Source organism: Mytilus galloprovincialis, chromosome 5 (genome assembly GCF_965363235.1).
Source record: "Mytilus galloprovincialis chromosome 5, xbMytGall1.hap1.1, whole genome shotgun sequence".
NCBI lineage: Eukaryota > Metazoa > Mollusca > Bivalvia > Mytilida > Mytilidae > Mytilus > Mytilus galloprovincialis.
The window spans coordinates 70,834,152-70,858,365 of record NC_134842.1 but is presented as its reverse complement, the minus strand read 5'-3'; the positions used below and the strand labels follow the sequence as shown (position 1 = coordinate 70,858,365).

The following is a 24,214-nucleotide window of genomic DNA, read 5'->3' as shown; positions in this document are numbered from 1 at the left end:
CCTTGTGAAATAAATCAAGTCTATATATTATCACAGAGAAAGGAGTTGATCCATTTGAAGTACTGCCTGAAGGATGGGTTGCTGTCACACATAACAGTGGGATTCCAGCCTACTTGCACAAGGCCTCGAGAGTATGCACATTATCCAAGCCATATTTCCTAGGTCCAGGTAGTGTTAGGGTAAGTGTCTATATATACATATCTTATGTCTATATATGGGACAATTGCAGATAAGCATGATTAGAACTACATGTATGTCCTAATCTCTAGGTTGTAAATGCCTAAGATGTCATTACCAACTTGAGGATGTTTGCTGCTCAGTTTCAAAATAAATAACTTTCCATAAAACTAGTATATATTGATAGGGGATTAATTGAGGAATCAAAAAAGCAAAAAAAAATAGGGGTCAATGTGCTTGTTTTCAAGATATTAGCCATTGGAATTATGGCAGGAAAATGTTCTCTCTTGACTTTTCATAGCTTTATCGCTGCCCAGTTAAAGTTCTCAAAAACTATTAAAAAATAAATAAGACTTTTACAAATGGCTTATAATTATACATGTAAAAGATTTATAAAAAGAAAAATGAGGTTTCATGGGCAATTTTTTTTAAGGCATTCAAATGAATAAAACCAGAGGATTTCAAAAATCTGACAAAAATTCCAAAACATGACAAGCAAACATCCTTAAATATCTTTCTTATTCAAATGCTATTTTCTTAATCTATTTTTACAGAACCATGGTAGGTATCTGTTGGACATTTACTTTAATAGTATTGAGATGAATTCCATGTTTTCCCTGCCAACTTTCCAAAATCCCTAAAATTGGGGGATGTTTAAGCATAAAAGTTATAAACTACTATGTTTCTTATATGAGAAAGTTGGGAGGCTAGTTTCTAAGTTTTCTAAGTATTTCAATGGTAAATTCCCATGATTGCCATTACAAGAAGTAGAAACATTCTCCTCAGTAGTCTTGTATGCATGGTAGTGTGTTCACCAAGAGTGTGTGAGGTTATGGATGCAAACACTGGTCAGCCTGTTCAAACCAGAGATCAAAAATTGGTATTTGCTGCTTCTGTGCTAAGCATGCAGCCTTAAGCTGTAAAATCACAAACAGGTTAGCGTAGAGTCGAAATAATGTGTCCAGATAGGATGATGACATGTCTTCCTGTTGACTGTTACCTTGTAGCCTGTTAAAAAGCCAGCTCAGCATGTCATCCTAGTACAAAGCAGGGTTAAAATTCTTTTTACCTTAATATGTTCTCACAGGAGCGTATCCAGCCATTTTTTAAAGGGGGTTCCAACTTCCAACGCCACTGTCTCATCCTGAGTATGCATTTAGTTTGCCACTGGACGTTAAGCAGCCATTGATCTTTATCACCAAGAACCCACAGAGTACCAATAGTAAGTTTTTACTCTTTATTTCATGGCAAGATTTAGATTTAAGATAATTTTTTTTATAATTTTCAGAAACATGACATTCCTCTTAGTGCCATTCCATGTCTCCAGTATAGAAAAGCAATGGACCGAGACCAGCCAGACAAGGACACAACGATCGTGGAACCAGTCGAAGACACAGAAAACCAAACCGTCCCAGTATTAAATGGAGGTTTGAAATATGCCTCACTTGCTTTCATCTTCATCTTTTGGTCTCTGACGGATAGTTGTATCATTTTTCAATCATACCAAATACATTTGATATTTATATAAACTTTCTTTGACAATAATCTTTCTATTTTGATAATCAGAATGTTAAACTTAGGATGGGAAAAAAGGTTTTGAAATTAAAAGATAGCGATAAATGATATCTCAGATTACAAAAAAGGTTAACAGTAAATTTAAATATTAATTATTTGAATAGATCTAGTAGCTGAAGTGTTTAATTCAATGGAAAAACATTGAACTAAATGTATATTACATAAATATTTTGACCTGTGTACATGGTGTAAGTGAAATATTAATCTTGCAATCATTTTTGCATTTTTACAATGAATTTAGAAACTTTGGCAAGTTATAGGAAATCACTAATCCCTTTTAGTAAATATCATTTCTAAGAGTAGAGTTACCTCCAAGAAAATTGTGAACATTTCATTTGTTATTGCAGAAACATCCTGTCCCATCAAGGAGAATGGTATTTCTGAAGCAGAGTCAATTGGTGAATCCAGTGATGTTAGGGAAACTTCAAATGATGACACAACCGACCTTGATAGGACCTTGACCTTTGATGATAAAGTAGGTGAAAATAGTGGAACAGATGTGGCACAGTCTGGTGAGAAAACAAAACTACAACCAGGACCACCCGTCAAAATAGAGAGTGCTGAACAGAGGAAGAAAGAAAATTCTCTGTGTAAGATATATAGATTCCACCACAGCAACTAGGGTGTTATGGTATTTCTCCACTCAAGACAGTTTGATTTTTATATAAACACAAGGATTGCAGAGTTTTTTAAATCATTAAAAATTAAACTGTTGAGAGTGGCAAAATATCATAATACATGAGTAATATAGGTAGAATCTTTGATTTTTATCCTACCTTTTCAAAGATTTGCAGAAAATTGTGTTCTGTATATGTGATGTCATCAGACATTGTTGCTTTTTTTCATGATGTCATATTCAGGCAATTCAGAAGAAACCAAGAAAATATGACATAATAATTTAATTTGTACTGATATTGTTTGTCGAGAACAGATATTTTACTAATGAAGAGAAATATGTTTCTCACACCCATTGACATATTTTTCATATATTATTGGAAGGTGGGAATAACTGGAGCCATATAATGAACAAGAGCTATCGGAAAGTTTGTCATAATTAAGTGTTTACACCAAATTGAATTGACATGATCTTATAATAATAACTGTACCAGGCATATGTCACGCTTCAGGCTAAAGTTTTTGGTTGAGGTAGTTTTTGACGACGTTGAAGTCCAATCAACTTGAAACTTAGAATGTGTACATGTTCCCTATGATATGATCTTTCTAATTTTAACGGCAAATTCAAGTTTTTACCTCAATTTCAGGATCCACTGAACATAGAAAATGTTAGTCAATGTTAGTGTGTACTATGGACACATTCTTGTTATTTATAAGTCAAGTTAAAAAAAAAGATTTTAAAATTAGGTATTTATTGCATGTTTATTATTCTTGACATTTATCATTTGTCTTCACAGCTGCAGATGATGTGCTAGAATATTGTAAAAACCTGTTTGAATTCAAGACAGTCACAGTGAAAAAATTTAAGTAAGTTTACATTATAATCAAAGTCTATCTTCATTAAAACTGTTGATAGAAAAAGCAATAAACGACCATTTGAACTTATATGTCATGTTTTCCTCCCATTCTTTGATGTTTTGTAAGCAATTCTCACCTACAGCTACCTCAAACCTCACAATTTTCAACTGTATCCAAATATGGATATACTCAAGAGCTGTATGAATTTTTTAATCATTAGTAATTTGTTTGATAGTTTTTGTAAATTTATTGGGTACAAATGAACCACAAACTTAAATGTTCAGCAAATAAAAGAAATTCTACAGGATTGTATGCAGCACTTGGCAAAAATCATGAAATCAATTTTTGACAAAAGATGCAAGTTTTTCTCAATCCACAGAAAATGGGGACTCACAAAGATAATGAATCCACAGTAATTGATTTTTTTTTAATTCACAGAACATGGAAGGAGAGAAGGAAGCATTTAAATGAAATGAGAAAACAAACCAGACCTGCATTGGTAAGTGTATATAATTGCAGCATATTTCTTTGTTCTACATTTCACTGTTTCAGCCAACAGATGTTTAGAGTTGTAACAACATACATAGGGAATTTCTTTATTACATATAGTATACACAGGATGATTCTCTTAAAAATCAATTTGTAAAAACTAGATGAATATATACTTTACATGACATCAAAGGTATTTACCCATCATTTAAAATCCATAAATCAAAAGAAACTGTTCTAAGAAGGAGAATTGTCTCATTGGCACTCATACCACTTCTTCCTATATCTGTTAGAGAAATTGTTATTCAATCCTTCTCTTCAGCAACTCGTACATTTTTCAGAATTTTAAAACCAATCTCTATTAATTCATAGAAAGTTAATAGACTAATAAGGATTGGAAAAATGGAGATATCTGTAGAATATAAGGCAATAGTGGTGCCATCTTTCCAAATTAATCTTTATTTTTTACCTTAAATGCCAGGCTCATTTAAGTGTATTGCAAAAATGGACAAATACATTGTTTGAATTTTCACTCAAGAAGTGAAGCTGGTTGTTTAATCATGATATTATATAGCTCCTGATATTGTGTATTTGATTTATATCCTTTGTGTGCTTTGAAATTTACTATAACTTTATTTACAGCCTGCCAATACTACACTGATTACATGCTCTATAACTGCTGAGGACGGAAGTGAAAAACCGAAGAAAAAAGGTTAGACCATGTCTTCAAGTTGTTTTTTATTTATTACATCAATCATTACCTAACTATAGAATACTGTTTTCAGTAATAACTGCTAGGAATAATTTTACATAGATATGAGAAGATGTGGTATGGGTGCCAAAGAGTCAACTCTCCATCCAAGTCACAATTTGTGAAGTTAAACCGTTATAGGTCAAAGTATAGCCTTCAACATGGAGATGGGCTCACACTTAACAGCAAGCAATAAATGGCCCTAAAATGAATAGTATAAAATCATTCAAACAGGAAAACCAACAGACAAATCTATATAAAAAAACCCAGCTATGAACAACATCAACAAAGGACAACCACTTAGGGCAGATGCAAACAAATGCAGCAGGTTTAAACATTTTAATAAGTGCCAACCTTCACCCTAACTTGAAACAGAAGCATAACATTTCAACCTAGAAATACACATTTTTAATTTAATTTGTTTAATAACAAATAATTTCCTTTTCAGAATTTGTTTTGAATCCTGTAGGAAAATCTCCCGTCTGTATTTTACATGAGTATGCTCAACACACCTTGAAGGTGCAACCAAGATATTCCTTCCAAGAATTAGGTAAGAACTTTTACAGGATTAAATAGAAATTTGAATGGAAACTTCTGTTTAACATTTTAAAGTGACACAGTTACATGTACACTTTGTATCATCAGTACACCGGATATAGGTACTAACCAAGCGGGCATGATCGATTTTGACCTTCCACGGGAAAGAAAATCTTTGTTTTGCTTTATCAATATTCAATGTATATTTCTCAACATTTGAAAATCCTGCTCCCAAATAATTTTCGCATCGATTTTTTCCTATTTATCAAACAACTTTGATATTCTAATAAGAAAAATTAACTTGTACATGCAAAAATAGTTGTGAATGTGAACACCAACTTTCAATTTCGATACAGTTCTTGAGACATTTACATGTTTTATCTGAAAGAAACCTAATACAGGGCAAAAGTAATAGTTACCAATTATAAACCTACCTGTGATTACTCATTCCTTGAAACTTTTTGGGTAATAAACGAGTATGAAAATAAAGTTTTTGTGTACGGTGTATAAAAACTTAACTATGCACCGTACATACAGATTTATGTGGTCAGCTAAACACCGTACACAACGCTTCTTTAGGGATAAAATATCGAAAAATAACACATGTATGAAAGATTTCAATGCCAATTATTGAAACCGCTATACTTATTTAACACACACATTAACCTTCTATCAGAAAAAGAGTTGCAATGAATATAGAATTATATCGGACGAGACGAGGGCCAACTTCTTTGACAAGTATTTGCACATGCTTTTACAATGTTTTAGTAATCCCTCTTGTTTTGGGAAAATAATGAGACATCTGTAATCATCAACCTACGACCAAATCATTTCTTAAAAACAGCAATTATGTTTAGATTGAAGTACACATTGATGTTATGTAAACAAAACAAAGATTTTGGTTACAGTGTAAGATCAAAATCGCTAACGCCCGCTTGGTTAGTACCTATATCCGCTGTACGATGATACACGGTGATGTATGTCTTTTAAAAATAAGTAATTATTAGAAATTTTTCATTAGAAAGAAATGTTCCAGATTTTTGTGTTAATTTTTCATAACATTAAGGTGGTACCCAACACCTTGACTAAAATTTATTTCTTTCGTTTAAATTTCATAAAATTTTGACAATATATTTACTTTGAGCCTTTAAAAAAAAATTTGACAATATATTTACTTTGAGCCTTTGAAAAAAGTATAGAAATTTCAAAAATCTTTCCCTGAAACACTAATTATGATCATTGAGAAGCTTAATATTTTCTTAACAATACAACATTGTCAAAATGTTAAGCTGGTTTGACAGAGTTATCTCCCTGTAGTGTTAGGTATCACCTTAAAGCATTAGAAAAGAGATTATCTTCTGCAAAATTAAACAATTGGTTAACATGGTTATTGGACCAGTTTTTAACATCAAGTATGAAAATTTATTGAATACACAATATATGTATTTGTATTTGATACTGCTATATCTTCAACAACTTCTGTATTGATAAACATGATAAATTAATAATTTTACAGAAAATGCTCAGAATCCATATTGTGCCACAGTCCTCATAAACAACATAGAGTACGGTAAAGGGTATGCCAGCAGTAAAAAGATGGCCAAAGTTAATGCAGGTTTGTTATGTTTATAGAGAAGCTGAAAACTGTAAAGAAAAAAGAAGTACTCTAAATTCGTTTATTTTCATCAGTACGAATTTTGTGATTGATATTTTATTTCGCAGTTTTGCTTCAAGGTCGATGTACAAGCCTATTAACAATGTATTCTTCCTTGAATATTTAAGTCAGTAGTAAACTTTTACAATTGAATTCAACATGAGTTGGTACCCCACACATAGTAATGAATCCACACAGAAATGTGAAGAGATGAAACTAATTTAAACTCTTAGAAATTGATGTTAATATACTGACATACAACTGACAGCAAATACTGCTTCAGTTTTTTATCTGTGGAAAAATCCAGAATAAATGAAAATTATCATGGCTTGGGTACATCACAAAAACATGTTATGTATGTGTGCACGGCACATGTTACTGTTATTCATTGACATACCCCTTTGTTTGATAATGAATGAAAGTTTTGTAGAAAGGCTTCATCAGTTATGTATGTGATTGAACCCAGAAAACAAAAACAGATATGGATGCAAAAAGATTATTAAAAAATTTAAAAGTAGAGATCATCTTTTTGTTATATGCTAAACTAGTATACATATTTGTTTAGGGGCCAACTAAAGGATGCATCCGGGTGCGGGAGTTTCTAGCTGCATTGAAGACCAATTGGTGGCCTTCAGCTGTTGTCTGCTCTTTGGTCAGGTTGTTTTCTCTTTGACACATTCCCATTTCAATTCTCAATTTTAATTCAGAAAAACATCCTTCAAGATTTTCCAGTATATATTAGGTCAAAATATTTCAGTTTGAATTTTATATGTCATAAATGTATTTAAACAAGTATATTTTCAGCAAAAGCAACATTGAGTATCCTGATTCCACAGATGAATAAAGTGAATGAGGAGATGGGGAGGGAAGAAGATCTCTCAGTAAGTCAATAAATTTCTGTATTCGTCAAATTTTAAAATAATTTTTATGCCTCGGCATAATGGAAAGGGCATTAAGTGTTACCCTTGTCCTTCTGTGTGTCCCAAAGTTGGTTTCCGTTCTCTAACTTTAGTTTGCCTCATCAAATTGTTATGAAATTTATACACAATGCTTATTACCACATTATACAGATCAAGTTTGAAATTTGGTGGCATCACTTTTATTTTTTCTAATCTTTTTACTTTTTGCCGATTCAGAAATCATTGTAAGTATTTATTATTGCCATTATGACATTATAACCAACCGAAATTCTGAATTAATTAACTGCAAATATAGGAAAAGTTGAACACAGATACACAGATCGGATATCAGTCTTATCAGAACACCAGTTCTTATTATTGCGTTACTTTCTAAGGCATCAATAAAAGCCTCACAATAAGTTCTCCATTTTAAGTAACAACTTACTTTCCTGCACCTTTTGTTCAGGTTCCAGTTTATAACTTAACCTAAATGTATCTGATACTCTGCCCATAAAAACTTAATGAGGGATTTTATTTTGAATAAATGCATTTTGTTTATACCGGTGCTGAATGGAACTTGAATAGAAGTATCTTCATCAAAAATGTGAAAAATAATGCCTTTGGGTTTGGAAATTTAACACATTTATTTATATACACCTAATAAATTACTTTCTGACATTCTTTTAAAGGGGAGGTGTATCATTACAGATAAGGAAGATTCGGTATATTAAAATGAATTATTTTGGCTTCCTTCTCCATTTGCATACTGTGAAGGTTTTGTTTCTTATTGTAATAAAATTTAGATTTATCAAAAATACCTTTTTGTCATATCTGTTTTTTCATTACTTGCAGTTCTTTGATGAAATCAAAATTGAAGATCCCAGAGTGTCAGATTTATGTACCAAAACAGGTCAACCTAGTCCATATCAGCTACTGCTAGAATGTCTCAAAAGGTGAGTTGTCAAAACAGGTCAACCTAGTCTATATCAGCTACTGCTAGAATGTCTCAAAAGGTCAGTTTTCATATAGGAGTTTCATGACGGGTCAGATTGGCCCTAAGATTTTAATTATCTTTAACAAGCTATTATTTGAACTTGGAATTATTTTTGGTTATGGAATTTGCTTGATTTCTTGTTATTGAAATTTTTAATAAATTCCAAGATTATTCTGTACTGAAATGTTCTGTGCTGCGCACAGCACTTTCTATAACAAAGAAAATAGTATATTTTCAATAGAATGTACTGTGCCGCCCACATCACTATCTAACCAAAATACATTGTATGGAAAGTGTTATTAATCGCTCAAAAGATCATAATACCAAATAAACATGGAATTTATTTAAAAAAATTTTAACACAAGAAATTATTCAATTTCCATAATTATAAATAATTCCAAGTTGAAATAATAGCCTGTTATTTATTTTGTCGAAAATATTAAACATTTCACATAAGTTGTGATAAGATTGTTAATATATAAAAACCTTTTTATGACACATCACATTATTTATGAAGTTCCAATCCTTTAAGGTTGATTATGCATTACAGAGTTCGTGTTGAAAATTTTTGCGTCTAGGGAAAGGCTTTGCACCTTTTACTTGAGTTACAGAATATTTTGGATTTTTAAATTTTGGCCAAAATTTTCCATTGGAAAAATGTACAAAATATTTAATTTGACAATATCTCCAAAGTCCTGATTTTAGACCCTAAAATGACACATAATAATGTCATGAGTGTACTTCCAAGAAGATATTTGTTTTACCTAGTATTATGGATTAAAAATCAACTCATTTATTCAAAACAAAATTGAAGCTATCTTGATCATGTTGATATTTGATGATAAAGATGAAATTCAAGGCAAAATTTTGCAAAAAGCCAACCTTTGTCCTGGGTAAAACAATGCCAAAGTTTAAAAAGTACACATACTTTGTATTGAGTTAAATCAGATTCAATTATTTTAAATGTTTAGGCTTGGTGTGTATGATTAGACATTGACATTTGTAAGAAACATCATGTAAACAGATTGGTGTGTGTTAAATAAACATTAACATCTATTAGAAAATTTCCTGTTACCATATTTAAGTGTGTTTGATTAACCATGGCATTGTAATGCATGAACTTCTTTAAACACTCATTTTATTAAAGCTAAGTGCCATTGGAATTCGCTCAGACTCAAATTTTAGACTGTAGTGGAAAATCTGTGACGATAGGCTATTGGCAGAAGAGTAATCTGTTCTGCAAGTGAACTTTATATATAATTTTTAAAAAAAATGAATTTAAATTTATGGAGTGAAGTATAATTGTATGCATCACATATATGCTTCCTTAATGTCAAATCAAAATATTTCATGCATGTTCAGGATGAAAAAAAAAACATCACATGTGACAGGATCTTGGTAACACACAAAGGACCATTCTCTAAAATCTCTCAAAATAAACTATGAATAAACATCATAAAATATGAAATGCAAGCTATTTCAGATTAAAATAGAACAGCATAAAGGTGTGATCAAGATTTTTATTATCAAAAAAGTTTCCAATTTAAATGCATGCATCAGGATTTTTTTTACAAAGGTAAAGATGTGAATTATTTTGTACTTTCAGAAATTACGGCATGGGTGATACACATGTGAAGACAGACGTAACACCTCTAAGACATCAGAAGAGTGAATACACACTGACGGTTGGAAAGCATAGTGTTACAGTAAGTACAGCCTGATTTAAATACAGATTCAGTGTCCATGACTGACTAAGTGGTATGGTCTTTGCTCATTGTTGAAGGCCGTACAGTGACCTATATTGTTATTAATTTCTGTCATTTGGTTTCTTTTGAAGAGTTGTCCTATTTGCAATCATACCACATCATATTGTAAGGAAGCAAAGCTTGGAAGCAGGAACTGCATTTTAATCAGAATGATAGAAAGTAGATATAAAAAAGAAGAGGTGTTAGGATTGCCAATGAGACAACTCTACACAAGAGACCAAATGACACAGACATTAACAACTATAAGTCACCATACGGACATCAACAATGAACTAAACCCAATCCGCATAGATAGATTTTTTCAAAAACATTGGTTTCCTTTATAATGTCATATAATCCAAGAGTAATCAGTTTTCTGTCATGGTTAAAAATTTAGATATTTTATAGTCATAAAGTTTTTTGATAGTTAAGCACATACTGAAGTGAATTTAAGATTCTACACAACATTGATATTTTTACCTCACCTTTCCAAAAGGAAATGTGAGCTTTTGCCATCACTTGGCGTCTGTCGTAGTCCGTCCGTCGTCGTCGTCCGTCCGTCGTAAACTATTTCAAAGATCTTCTCCTCTGAAACTACTGAACCAATACAAACCAAACTTCATCTGATTGATTCCTAGGGTATCTAGAATAAAGTTTGTGTTTTAATTCCCATTTCATCAAAAAACATGGCCGCCATGGCTAAAAATAGAACATAGGGGTAAAATGCAGTTTTTAGCTTATAACTCAAAAACCAAAGCATTTAGAGCAAATCTGACATGGGGGTTAAATTGTTTATCAGGTCAGGATCTATCTGCCCTGAAATTTTCAGATGAATCGGACAACCCGTTGTTAGGTTGCTGCCCCTGAATTGGTAATTTTAATGAAATTTTGCTGTTTTTGGTTATTATCATGAATATTATTATAGATAGAGATAAACTGTAAACAGCAAAAATGTTCAGCAAAGTAAGATTTACAAATAAGTCAACATGACCGAAATGGTCAGTTGACCCCTTTAGGAGTTATGGCCCTTTATAGTCAATTTTTAACCATTTTCCGTAAATCGTAGTTATCTTTTACAAAAATCTTCTCCTCTGAAACTACTGGGCCAAATTGAACCAAACTTCGCAACAATCATCATTGGGGTAACTAGTTTAAAAATTGTGTCCAGTGACCCGGTCAACCAACCAAGATGGCCACATGGCTAAAAATAGAACATAGGGGTAAAATCAGTTTTTGGCTTATAACTCAAAAACCAAAGCATTTAGAGCAAATCTGACATGAGGTTAAATGATTTATTAGGTCAAGATCCATCTGCCCTGAAATTTTCAGATGAATCAGACAACCGATTGTTAGGTTGCTGCCTCTGAATTGGTTATTTTAAGGAAATTTTGCTGTTTTTGGTTATTATCATGAATATTATTATAGATAGAGATAAACTGTAAACAGCAAAAATGTTCAGCAAAATAAGATTTACAAATAAGTCAACATGACCGAAATGGTCAGTTGACCCCTTTAGGAGTTATGGCCCTTTATAGTCAATTTTTAACCATTTTCCATAAATCTTAGTTATCTTTTACAAAAATCTTCTCCTCTGAAACCACTGGGCCAAATTTAACCAAACATGGCCAAAATCATTATTAGGGTATCTAGTTTAAAAATTGTGACCCGGCTAACCAACCAAGATGGCCGCCATGGCTAAAAATAGAACATAGGGGTAAAATGCAGTTTTTAGCTTATAACTCAAAAACCAAAGCATTTAGAGCAAATCTGACACGGGGTAAAATTGTTTATCAGGTCAAGAACTATCTGCCCTGAAATTTTCAGATGAATCGTTGGGTTGCCGCCCCTGAATTGGTAATTTTAAGGAAATTTTGCTGTTTTCGGTTATTATCTTGAATATTATTATAGATGTAGATAAACTGTAAACAGCAATAATGTAATGCTTGGGGTATACAATGTTTTTTTTATACTTTCATCATAAATTATATTATGAACACGAGACAAACAAGACATTTCAGTGTGTCCACTCTTGTTTTTATACGACCGCAAAAATTTTAATTTTTTGGTCGTATATTTCTATCACGTTGGCGTCGTCCGAATACTTTTAGTTTTCGCACTCTAACTTTAGTGAAAGTGAATAGAAATCTATGAAATTTTGACACAAGGTTTATGACCACAAAAGGACGGTTGGGATTGATTTTGGGAGTTTTGGTTCCAACAGTTTAGGAATTAAGGGCCAAAAAAGGGCCCAAATAAGCATTATTCTTGGTTTTCGCACAATAACTTTAGTAAAAGTAAATAGAAATCAATGAAATTTAAACACAAGGTTTATGACCACAAAAGGAAGGTTGGGATTGATTTTTGGAGTTGAGGTAACAACAGTTTATGAATTAGGGGCCAAAAAGGGGCCCAAATAAGCATTATTTTTGGTTTTTGCACCATAACTTTAGTATAAGTATATAGAAATCTATGAAATTTAAACACAATGTTTATGACCATAAAAGGAAGGTTGGGTTTGATTTTGGGAGTTTTGGTCCCAACAGTTTAGGAATAAAGGGCCCAAAGGGTCCAAAATTGAACTTTGTGTGATTTCATCAAAAATTGAATAATTGGGGTTCTTTGATATGCCGAATCTAACTATGTATGTAGATTCATAGTTTTTGGTCCCATTTTCAAATTGGTCTACAAAAAGGTCCAAAGGGTCCAAAATTAAACTTAGTTTGATTTTAACAAAAATTGAATCCTTGGGGTTCTTCGATATGCTGAATTTAAAAATGTACTTAGATTTTTAATTATTGGCCTAGTTTTCAAGTTGGTCCAAATGGGGGTCCAAAATTAAACTTTGTTTGATTTCATCAAAAATTGAATAAATGGGTTCTTTGATATGCCAAATCTAACTGTGTATGTAGATTCTTAATTTTTGGTCCAGTTTTCAAATTGGTCTACATTAAGGTCCAAAGGGTCCAAAATTAAACTAAGTTTGATTTTAACAAAAATTAAATTCTTGGGCTTATTTGATATGCTTTATCTAAACATGTACTTTGATTTTTGATTATGGGCCCAGTTTTCAAGTTGGTCCAAATCAGGATTCCATATCAAGTATTGTGCAATAGCAAGAAATTTTCAATTGCACAGTATTGCACAATAGCAAGAAATATCTAATTGCACAATATTGTGCAATAGCAATTAATTTTCAATTGGAGTTATCTTTCTTTGTATAGAATAGTAGTTGATTATATATGTTGGAAATTTGCCAGACATGACTATGATGTCATTTTCTATTTTTATTTGCCAATAACTTTATGTAAATAACTTCATTGGAAATTTGTCAATAAAAATGTTGCTGATGAAGCTTTTTTTCCTTATCTTATCTAAAATGTTTTTAGATAATGTATGTTGGACATTTGCCAGACATGACTATTTACATTTTCATTTCTTAAACCAAATTCATAATGTGACATAAACCTATGTTGTGTCAACTATTTAATCACAATCCACATTTATAGCTGTATCAAACTTAAAAGTTGTGTCCATACTTGTTCTCATTTCAGATTTCATAAATAAAAAGAAAATTTCTTCAAACATTTTTTTGACAGGATTAATATTCAACAGCATACATGGCATAATGAATTGCTCAAAGGCAAAAAAAATTTTAAGTTCATTAGACCACATTCATTCTGTGTCAGAAACCTATGCTGTGTCAACTATTTAATTTTAGATTTAAATAAGTTTGAAGAAGAAATCTTTAATTGATTTGTAAAATCTTGACATTTGTTTTGTGTAAAAAAAACATATAATGTCAAAAATTTGATCACAATCCAAATTCAGAGCTGTATTTGTCCATACCTGCCCCAACTGTTCAGGGATCGACCTCTGTGGTTGTATAAAGCTGCGCCCTGCGGAGCACCTGGTTGCTTTTGAAGAAGATATGACAGAATCGAAGAACCATTTATATAAATTGAAAACCCAAAATAATCATTGATGGAAGATTTAAGCAAAAAATTTAAGGTGAGAGCGATTCAGGCTCTTGAGAGCCTCTTGTTTCTATCCTCAAAATCTATTTTTGACACCAGTGTAGAACAGAAATTATAAAAGAACTTTTGTAGAAATTAATAGAAATTTTTATAGTTTTAAAGAATGGTTAGATGGTAAGACAACTTTTCTCCATTATATGTGGTTCATTATTTTTACATACAGTTATCTATTTTTAATTACAGATTGTTTGTAAAAATAAAAGAGAGGGAAAACAGAGGGCAGCACAAGCAATGCTACAGGTATGTAAACATATTTGTTTGTTTAATGGAGTTTATTGTTAATAAATGTAAAATTATACACTTTGGATTCATTATGATTTGTTGGATACCATTTTTTGTGGATATTGTGGGTACAGGGGAACCAGGGTTTTCAATGTTCAATGAATTACAATTTCCATAGGCATGTATGCAGAATTTAGATTGAATGATTGAGTGTTGTTTGCTTAACGTCTAGAGCAGACTTTAGAAAAACCATGAAGTTTAATATCAACAAAAGTGTAAGTTTTCCTAAATCCATGAAAATTGGTATCCACGAAAATAAATGAATCCACAGTTTTGTAAGAAAATGCAATAATGACAATCAATACATATTTATTTGTTGTTAGATTACTACTTCATTGAATTTTACCAAAAGTTTTTTTTATTCATAATCATATTTTCACTTTATAATACAAATATAGTGTATCAATCAAATCGTCTTCTTAAAATGAATCTCACAGCACAGTTCTCAACAGTTCCTAAATGTAGATCTTGTACTTATATTGTATAACGTATGTACAATTCCTAACAGTCGAGCATTTGTACTCTTCACACTGGACAAAAGCTATTTTTATGCCCCACCTACGATAGTAGAGGGGCATTATGTTTTCTGGTCTGTGCGTCCGTCCGTCTGTCTGTCCGTTCGTTCGTCCGTCCGTCTGTCCCGCTTCAGGTTAAAGTTTTTGGTCAAGGTAGTTTTTGATGAAGTTTAAGTCCAATCGACTTCAAACTTAGTACACATGTCCCCTATGATATGATCTTTCTAATTTTAATGCCAAATTAGAGTTTTTACCCCCATTTCACGGTCCACTGAACATGGAAAATGATAGTGCGAGTGGGGCATTCGTGTACTGAGGACACATTCTTGTTAGAAAAAGTAATGGCTACCTTTCCGTTGTTTTGGTTCTTAGCAGTAACATGATTTAAAGATGAAGATTCAAAAGAAAATCCATTTCACAGTTTTGCTCAGATTTTTTTTTATATTTCAGCAACTTCATACACACATTACTAGTCTAGGATCTTTACTACGTTTGTATGGACAAACAACAGGGAAATTATTCAAGGATAAGAAGGTAAGTTTTCTTCATATTTTGAATTATTGCATTTGTTATTTGGTGTAATTTGACTCTTTAGCTATTTTCATGTCTCATTTTCAAAGTATCATTCCTGGGTACCATGTATATTTTAAAGGAACAGCTGGGAATGGCTTGTTAAGTCTTCAATGGGTTAAATATCTCCTCTGTAAAAGTGACTTGTCACTTGTTTTTCAATACATGCAGTGTATTGATGTTCAAATTTTTTGTTTATTGTTTATACTAAATATCTACTAATAAAGAACAACCTTTTCAATGTTGGGGGTTATAAAGTTTTCAACATGGAACTAGCATACTGAAGAAAATGTCAAAACAAATGATTTCAACCTTTTAATAGGAACATAAACTCTTTAGATCAGATGTCTAGGGTAAGGGGGAAAACCTTGTATTATTTATAATGTACTTTATCAGCAAGGCATTGTTAGCATGAGCTAAAGATAACTTGGAATAAATAATCATTAAGAAATAGACTACTTAGTAGTTTATTTTACCCTAACTGTTTGATAGATTCCTTATGCCATCTTAGTATCTTAAAACTCTATCATGGCCAGTACTGTCAATTTAAAAAAAGATAAATAGCAAAACAAGTACAAGGGGTTATTTTTAGCGCGTGTAAAATTGGGTGATTTCCTTAAAAAAGGTATTTATATATATATTTTGGCGGCTGTTATTTTGGCAGATTCAAATTTTTTTATCAATACCTTTGCATTTACACTTTTAAAATTGACGGAATTTATTTTGGCGATGATGTTATATCTGCGAAAAATTTACACCCTATGAAAATAACCCGCTATACAGTATCATGATTATATTATCTGCATAATTGTATGACTTTTGGCTTGCAGAAGGAGGAAGAGTCTATCACTGAACTTCAAACACAGACACATTCCAACAAACCAAATACAGCTTTACTAGATAAACTTAGAAAGGAGATGGTCAAATTACAAGCACAGAGAGTAAGTACACTACAGCTCTTGTTGATTTTGCTTTGTCCACCCGTCCACAGTGGGAGTGGGCACTGGGTGGGCAAAATTTCTAGCTTGTCCACTCAGCCAACCCATAGGAGTGGGCATGCACTTTCTTTTGTTTAATCAAAAGACTTGCAAGTACAATCAGTTGAAACAAGCAGATAAGCATTTTTATCAATATTTTTACAAAAAAAGATATTATAGCTGGAGTGGGCACGGGTGGGCTGTCCACGGTGGGCCGGTGGAAAAAGTAAAATCCACCGGGCTGTTGTGTATATGTAGTATTATGAACATTATTTTCATCTGAAACTACTGGGCCAAGTTCATTATAGATAGAGATAATTGTAAGCAGCAAAAATGTTCAGTAAAGTAAGATATACAAACACATCACCATCACCAAAACACAATTTTGTCGTGAATCCATCTAACCAGTGTCCTTTATTTAATATGCGCATAGACCAAGGTGAGTGACACAGTCTCTTTAGAGCCTCTAGTTTAATCATACATTCATTTATGTAATATTTACTTCTTTTCATGTTTGTATTGATTATTTAATTATCAAAATGTTTTTGCGGAAAATAATCATTGATTTTTTTTTTTCCAGAAATCTTTAACTTCTAAGGGAAGTCTGCTGATAGACAAAGTGCCAGGTGGTGTTACGAGTTTGGACCTGTGAGAAGTCTGGACTGTGATAAGTCTGTTGTCATGGAAACAATGCAATATTTTACAAATAACACTCTGCAAGACTGTAAACAAAAACCGCTTTATAATTTTTTTACAAAATGTTCTAATAGACAGTCTTTCATTTGAAATATTTTTTGGTTGTAATAGACATATATAAAAGCACGCAAATACAAATTAAAAGTTTTTTTCCACAAAATAAACAAAAAAAAAATTTGGCAGGACTTGGCCATTTTCCTTTTGAAAAGAATTTTTGCTGTAGGTTGGTTTTGACAGTTACTTTCTTTTTTCCCCTGTTTCAAGATTGACAGCCAAATGATTTATGTTTAAGTCAGTTTTTTTCAACAGTAACACTGGTACAGTTCCTTTGTAGCATCCACATCCATATTACTGGAATAGCCCTTGATTGGCTTTTTTATACAGTTCAAAGGTTGTTTTGGGTTTAGAGTGAACACCTCAAGAGAATATTATAATTTAACACCATTAAATTCCATGCACTTAAATTAATATTCTGGACAAGTTGAATGGCATGAAGCTGAACTTATTAACTCCTGTCAATGTGATAAACTGACCTTTCAATTCAAGGCTCAATATTTATTGTCTAAGCTAATATATATCAACACAGAAATGTAATTTAACTGAAATAAGTGCTTTTTAAATGACCATCAATATGCTTGTGTTACAAATTACAAATGAAACGATTATTGATCCCATAGGAATGCCTTTAAAAAAGAAGATTTTTTTCTTAATGAAAGTGTTTGGTGTCTGATATGTAGTATTATGATCATATATTTTATATAAGGGGAGATAATTTTCTTTTCCTTTGATAACTTTTGTGGGCAGTTATCTCCCCTATATGTAATGAGTTCTACCAATTTTTAAGATCAATCAGTATTAAATTTGTCTTCAATCACTAGCTAAGAATGTCCATTAACAATTTTGTATAACAAATAGTAAGTATTTAAGGCAAACCTTGCATGTAAATCCATTTTACATGTTTTATAGTAACTAAACAAAACCAAAATAAATGTTGTCTAGTAAAGATTTACTGGACATGCAAATCAATACAAGGCTTTTATAGTATATTTGATCAGATTTTTTTCCTAACATATTTCTTAAAAGAAAAAAAAGATAAGAGAAATAACCTTTATTTTTTACAGCTTTAAGGCTCCAGTAAAAATTAGTAGCAGCTTGCTAAGAAGAAAAAACTAATACTGTAAATTTTTTGAAGGAATGACCTTAAAACTACTTCATGATCTGAATTTTACATTTGTGCCATATTTGACAGTATTTAGTATGTATGATTTTTTCACCTTTTGCAGAATAAAAAATAAACACTAAATGGTAATATATTTATACAAACCATATCACTTTATATTTAAAAGGAAACTTTAGATGTAAAGGAGTAAGGTTCAGTAAGGACAGATTTTGGCCTCAAATTTCAGGTTCATCTGACAAAAGATTTTGACCACTTTTTAAACACTTAAGTGTCTATTTCATTGAAATCAATTAGTTTTAAGTGAAATATTTTAACTGATTTAGTAGTAAAAAACAATCCGATTCAAGCTCAAATATGAAAAATCTACCAAATATGCCGGAAAATGTCACTTTTCAGATGGTTTTTGTCAGAAATGAAAGTGGCGGCATCCGTGTTCATCCTCAACCTTTATATATGTTATGTATTATCATCAAATTCATCTTACATTTCAATATTAAGGATGAACACCAATGCGACCACTTTTGTTTTACACGAAAACCGTCTAGAATTTAACTAAAATGCTAGAATTGTGAAGATTTCAATAATTTAGCATGACTTAATGGTGCTAATACCCGATATATGTGCATTGTAATGTCAAAAACAGCCCATATTTATGTAGCAGAAGCATTCTACTGTCCAATAAATAACTAAAAGTTTACATTTTAACAATTTTGTAAAACTGCTATATTTTGGGGCCAAAAAGGGGTCTTACTGGACCTACTCCTTTGCTTTACAAAAAAATGAGAGTAAGTAGATAAAATGATTTCAATTTAAAATGATAACTTTGAAAGTATAAACAAAGTAAATAACATAAAGTGTATGACTGTTCATATGTCTAAAAAGATCCGAAAATATTTTTTTTAAATTGTGAACACAGTAGATTTTATAATTTCATAGAACCATGAGATTATCATGAAACATGGCACACTAGAAATCTAAACATGTGTGTTTATGTGTAGTGTGATTGTAATGTGTGTATTGGGTGTTGTTTATATGGTATTTACTTTTAAAGTATGATGGAAAGAATAAATTATAGTGCTGATTATTTCATAAGAAAACATGTTTCATCTTAATTTATACACATTGTTTTATGAATGTTTTTTTTGGATATCATATCAGCAAAATAAAGTATACATGAAAAACCTTATTGGCTAATAATAGGAAAATTGTGTTAAATAAATTTGTGATTAATGGAGTTGCATTACTATTTCTTTCATTTTTGGAAAGTTTGCTATAGCTTGCTATTGCTACTTTCCTTAGGCGTCTGCCTCAAACTTCCCGTGACAGACTATGGCAATTATTCTGCTCCAAGATAATGTAGTACCGGTACTAGTGTTTGAATTCTGATTCTTGGAAGATTCTTTTAAAATTTTGAGTAACTACTCTTTTGACTGAAAAGGTTACAGCTTGAATAAAAAAGAAATGAATGTTCACTGACAATTCAGATGAATTTAACTTCATTTTGAAAATGAGTATCACAAACACTACTTCGCGGATCTGCCATGTGCTGAAGAGAAAATCACAAGAAATCTACGCGACATTGCGTTTTAATTTATGAATATTTCATGAATTAACATTTTCCCGCTCTACTTTTACAATATGTACATACTTAAACAGGGTAAAAGCCTGAGTGTATCTAATAATGGGGAATAACTGATTTTAAAAAATGCGAGAACAAGTTGACATTTTGACCAAGCAGTTGGATAATTGACAAGTGATAATGGTTTGTTTAAACAATACACAGGTAATAAAATATCAAATACTCGATAATTATATGTCTAATGTCTCACGCAACAGGGTTGGCAAAACCCCGGGTTTTATGAGTATTGCCCAGCCCAGTGGGAAATACTGGGAAAACCCGGGTTTTACTGGGTTTTAGTGGGTAATACTGGGTAATATAAAATATTTGTCTGTATTTTAAAGAGGATTCAGTGATAAACACATGCAATACATTTAATAAGATATTTATACCCTATTTTGTTTGTTTAGCATTTGTCTAGATTGGCAAACTGTAAATAGAAAGCAAATAAATAAATTTTTTTCAAATGAATATAGCTCCTATTAAAAATTAACAATAACATGTATTAAAGAAACATCACATTTAAATAATGCATATGTACTGTCACTAATTAATAAGTAATTATTCAGATTAGAACACAGATTTGTTTGTGTAACAATAATCAGTCCTTTCAATTTTATAAGTGTTAATGGCATGACCCTGTAGGGTGTTTATTTAGCAATATGAATGTATAACAATTAAAATTAACAATTCACTTAAACACTGCAATAAAATGCATTTTTCAAAGTTTGGATTTCTCTTACTTGTACATACCTCTGTACATCCCAAACTTTCTGTTCTCTTACTTTAGTTTGCCTGAACCAAATTGTATGAAATTTATTTGCAATCTTTATAACCACAATCCACAAGTCAAGTATGATTTTTTTTGTTGCGTCACTTTAATCATTATAGCGTTTTATGCTACTTTAAAAAAAGAAAAGTTGCTGGAAATTTTAGTTTCTGTTCTCGAACTTTAGTTTGTCTTAACCAAATGTTATAAAACTTATACACAATGCTCATTACCACAAACACTGATTTGGTGGCGATAGTTATACCGTTTTAGAGTTAACCAAATGTTATGAAACTTATACACAATACTTTTAACCATAAAACCAAGATCAAGTTTGAATATTGGTGGAGTCATTTTTACTGCTCTAGGGTTGTGCCTCGCAGGGCACATCTTTATATCTTTATAGAGGTCAAACCCTGAACAGTTGGTAATTAGAATGTATACACAATGCTAACAATACCCCATAACTCAGATCAAGTACAAATAATGGTAGCATCACGTTTACAGCTCTTGAGTTGTGTAACCCTTTATAACGTTAGTGCAAGCGGGGGCATCATTTGTGTCCCATGGACACATTCCCTATTTTGATCAAAACCTTTAATATAAATTCACTTTCATTAAAGTTGTATTGATTTAAGTTACTGTAACTGTCATTTGTAAAAAAAAAAAGGATGCGGTATTTTTTGCAAAGAACCAATGCTATCCAAAAGAGTTCAAAGGAGGAAAATGTATTAATAACTATAGGCCACCATACGATCGTTAATAAAGAGAAATATTTGGACCAAATACATGTAGAAAGCTATAAAAGGCCCCTATATGTGAAACATGTGGAACAATTCAAACAAGAAAACTTGCGTGTTTATCAGTAACAAAACATTTTACTAACCAGATGCTCCGCAGGGTGCAGCTTTATACGACCGCAGAGGTTGAACCCTGAACGGTTGGGGCAAGTATGGACACAACATTCAAGCTGGATACAGCTCTAAATTTGGATTGTGATTAAATAGTTGACACAGCATAGGTTTCTGACACAGAATGAATGTGGTCTAATTAACTTAAAAATTTTTTTTTGCCTTTGAGGAATTCACTGTGCTGTTGAATATTAATCCTCTCAAAAAAATGTTTGAAGAAATTTTCTTTTTATTTATGAAATCTGAATTGAGAAAAATTTAACCCCCCCCCATTTTTTTCCCTTTTTCCAAAACTGATCTCAATTCAAATTTCTAATGGAGTTTGCAACAATAACTACTCATTTAAATACATCATAAAATATTAAAATGTAACAAAAGGTGCTTGTTATCACTGAATGGTAAAGATTGTTTTAATTTATCAGTTGGTAGTAAAAGTGAATATACATTGTATATTGTATAAAACAATGATTTAAGTTGACTAACTACTATTCTGGACAAAGAAAGATAACTCCAATCAATTGAAAATTTCTTGCTATTGCACAATATTGTGCAATTAGATATTTCTGGCTATTGCGCAATACAGTGCAATTGAAAATATTTGCTATTGCACAATACTGTGCAATTGAAGATTTCTTGCTATTGCGCAATACTGTGCAATTGAAAATTTCTTGCTATTGCACAATACTGTGCAATTGAAGATTTCTTGCTATTGCGCAATACTGAGCAATTGAAAATTTCTTGCTATTGCACATTACTGTGCAATTGAAGATTTCTTGCTATTGCTGAATACTGTGCAATTGAAAATTTCTTGCTATTGCACAATACTTAATATAATAATTTTGGATCCTGATTTGAACCAACTTGAAAACTGGGCCCATAAACAAAAATCTAAGTACATGTTTAGATTCAGCTTATCAAAAAAGCCCAAGAATTCAATTTTTGTTAAAATCAAATTTAGTTTAATTTTAGACCCTTTGGACTTTAATGTAGACCAATTTGAAAACGGGACCAAAAATTAAGAATACACAGTTAGATTTAGCATATCAAAGAACCCCAATTATTCAAATTTTGATGAAATCAAACAAAGTGCAATTTTGGACCCTTTGGGCCCCTTATTCCTAAACTGTTGGGACCAAAACTCCCAAAATCAAACCCAACCTTCCTTTTATGTTTTATGGTCATAAACCTTGTGTTTAAATTTCATAGATTTCTATTTACTTATACTAAATAGTTATGGTGCGAAAACCAAGAATAATGCTTATTTGGGCCCCTTTTTGGCCCCTAATTCCTAAACTGTTGGGACCAAAACTCCCAAAATCAATCCCAACCTTCCTTTTGTGGTCATAAACCTAGTGTTTAAATTTCACTGATTTCTATTTACTTATACTAAAGTTATTGTGCGAAAACCAAGAATAATGCTTATTTGGGCCCTTTTTTGGCCCCTAATTCCTAAACTGTTGGAACCTAAACTCCCAAAATCAATCCCAACCTTCCTTTTGTGGTCATAAACCTTGTGTCAAAATTTCACTGATTTCTATTCACTTAAACTAAAGTTATAGTGCGAAAACCAAGAAAATGCTTATTTGGGCCCTTTTTGGCCCCTAATTCCTCAAAATAATGGGACCAAAACTCCCAAAATCAATCCCAACCTTCCTTTTGTGGTCATAAACCTTGTGTCAAAATTTCATCGATTTCTATTCACTTTTACTAAAGTTAGAGTGCGAAAACTAAAAGTATTCGGACGACGAGACGCAAGACGACGACGCCAACGTGATAGCAATATACGACGAAAAATTAAAATTTTTGCGGTCATATAAAAAATAAATATGAAGGACCTAAACCAATAGAAAAATACTATTTCACAGGCCCTTGAAGTTGACATGGCATGGGTACTTAAAGAAATTAACAGAGCTTTCTGTATATTTCATTATTTTAGATCTACAGTTTTCAAGTTGCAATAGAAATATCAAAACTTTTATGATTAACATGAAAAAAGTGATTTTTGATAATTACTGACGAGAAATTGGTTTAGTTTAAAACACCAAAGCTGTAATGTGCAAATACATATTTAAAATAATACATGTCTATAAACTTTTTTGGAATAATACACAGCTACAGTTGCAAACTTTCCAGAGGTGCTATCTAGCACTTTGATTTGTCTGGCCTGCAACAAAAGTGGCAGAATGCAAGACATATGGATAGTAAACTAGCAGAGCAATGTGGTAAACTTTTTATGTAGATCTTTGTTTTTAAGTAGAAAATGTTGATGCTTCATGTTTCTATATAGCTGTCAACAGTTTGCTGATGTTTGTCACTAAAGACAAAATGGAGTCCACATTTAGTATTGACTATATTCCTTTTTTCTGCC

At 31.7% G+C, this 24,214-nt stretch overlaps 1 protein-coding gene across 2 annotated transcripts in view; it reads left to right on the top strand.

Moving 5' to 3' along the window:
* LOC143076334 (uncharacterized) overlaps window positions 1-19,782 on the top strand; it is a 30,086-nt gene extending 10,304 nt beyond the window's left edge. For both annotated transcript variants that reach the window (XM_076252053.1, XM_076252054.1), the window contains exons 4-18: window positions 37-179; window positions 1,466-1,604; window positions 2,100-2,342; window positions 3,165-3,234; window positions 3,664-3,724; window positions 4,357-4,426; window positions 4,914-5,015; window positions 6,519-6,617; window positions 7,461-7,537; window positions 8,408-8,508; window positions 10,156-10,255; window positions 14,512-14,568; window positions 15,576-15,659; window positions 16,526-16,636; window positions 17,253-19,782. In XM_076252053.1, coding sequence (XP_076108168.1) covers window positions 37-179; window positions 1,466-1,604; window positions 2,100-2,342; window positions 3,165-3,234; window positions 3,664-3,724; window positions 4,357-4,426; window positions 4,914-5,015; window positions 6,519-6,617; window positions 7,461-7,537; window positions 8,408-8,508; window positions 10,156-10,255; window positions 14,512-14,568; window positions 15,576-15,659; window positions 16,526-16,636; window positions 17,253-17,324 — 1,529 coding nt within the window. In that variant the 3' untranslated portion in view covers window positions 17,325-19,782. The remainder of the gene's footprint in view (window positions 1-36; window positions 180-1,465; window positions 1,605-2,099; window positions 2,343-3,164; window positions 3,235-3,663; window positions 3,725-4,356; window positions 4,427-4,913; window positions 5,016-6,518; window positions 6,618-7,460; window positions 7,538-8,407; window positions 8,509-10,155; window positions 10,256-14,511; window positions 14,569-15,575; window positions 15,660-16,525; window positions 16,637-17,252) is intronic.
* Window positions 19,783-24,214: the final 4,432 nt, after the last annotated feature.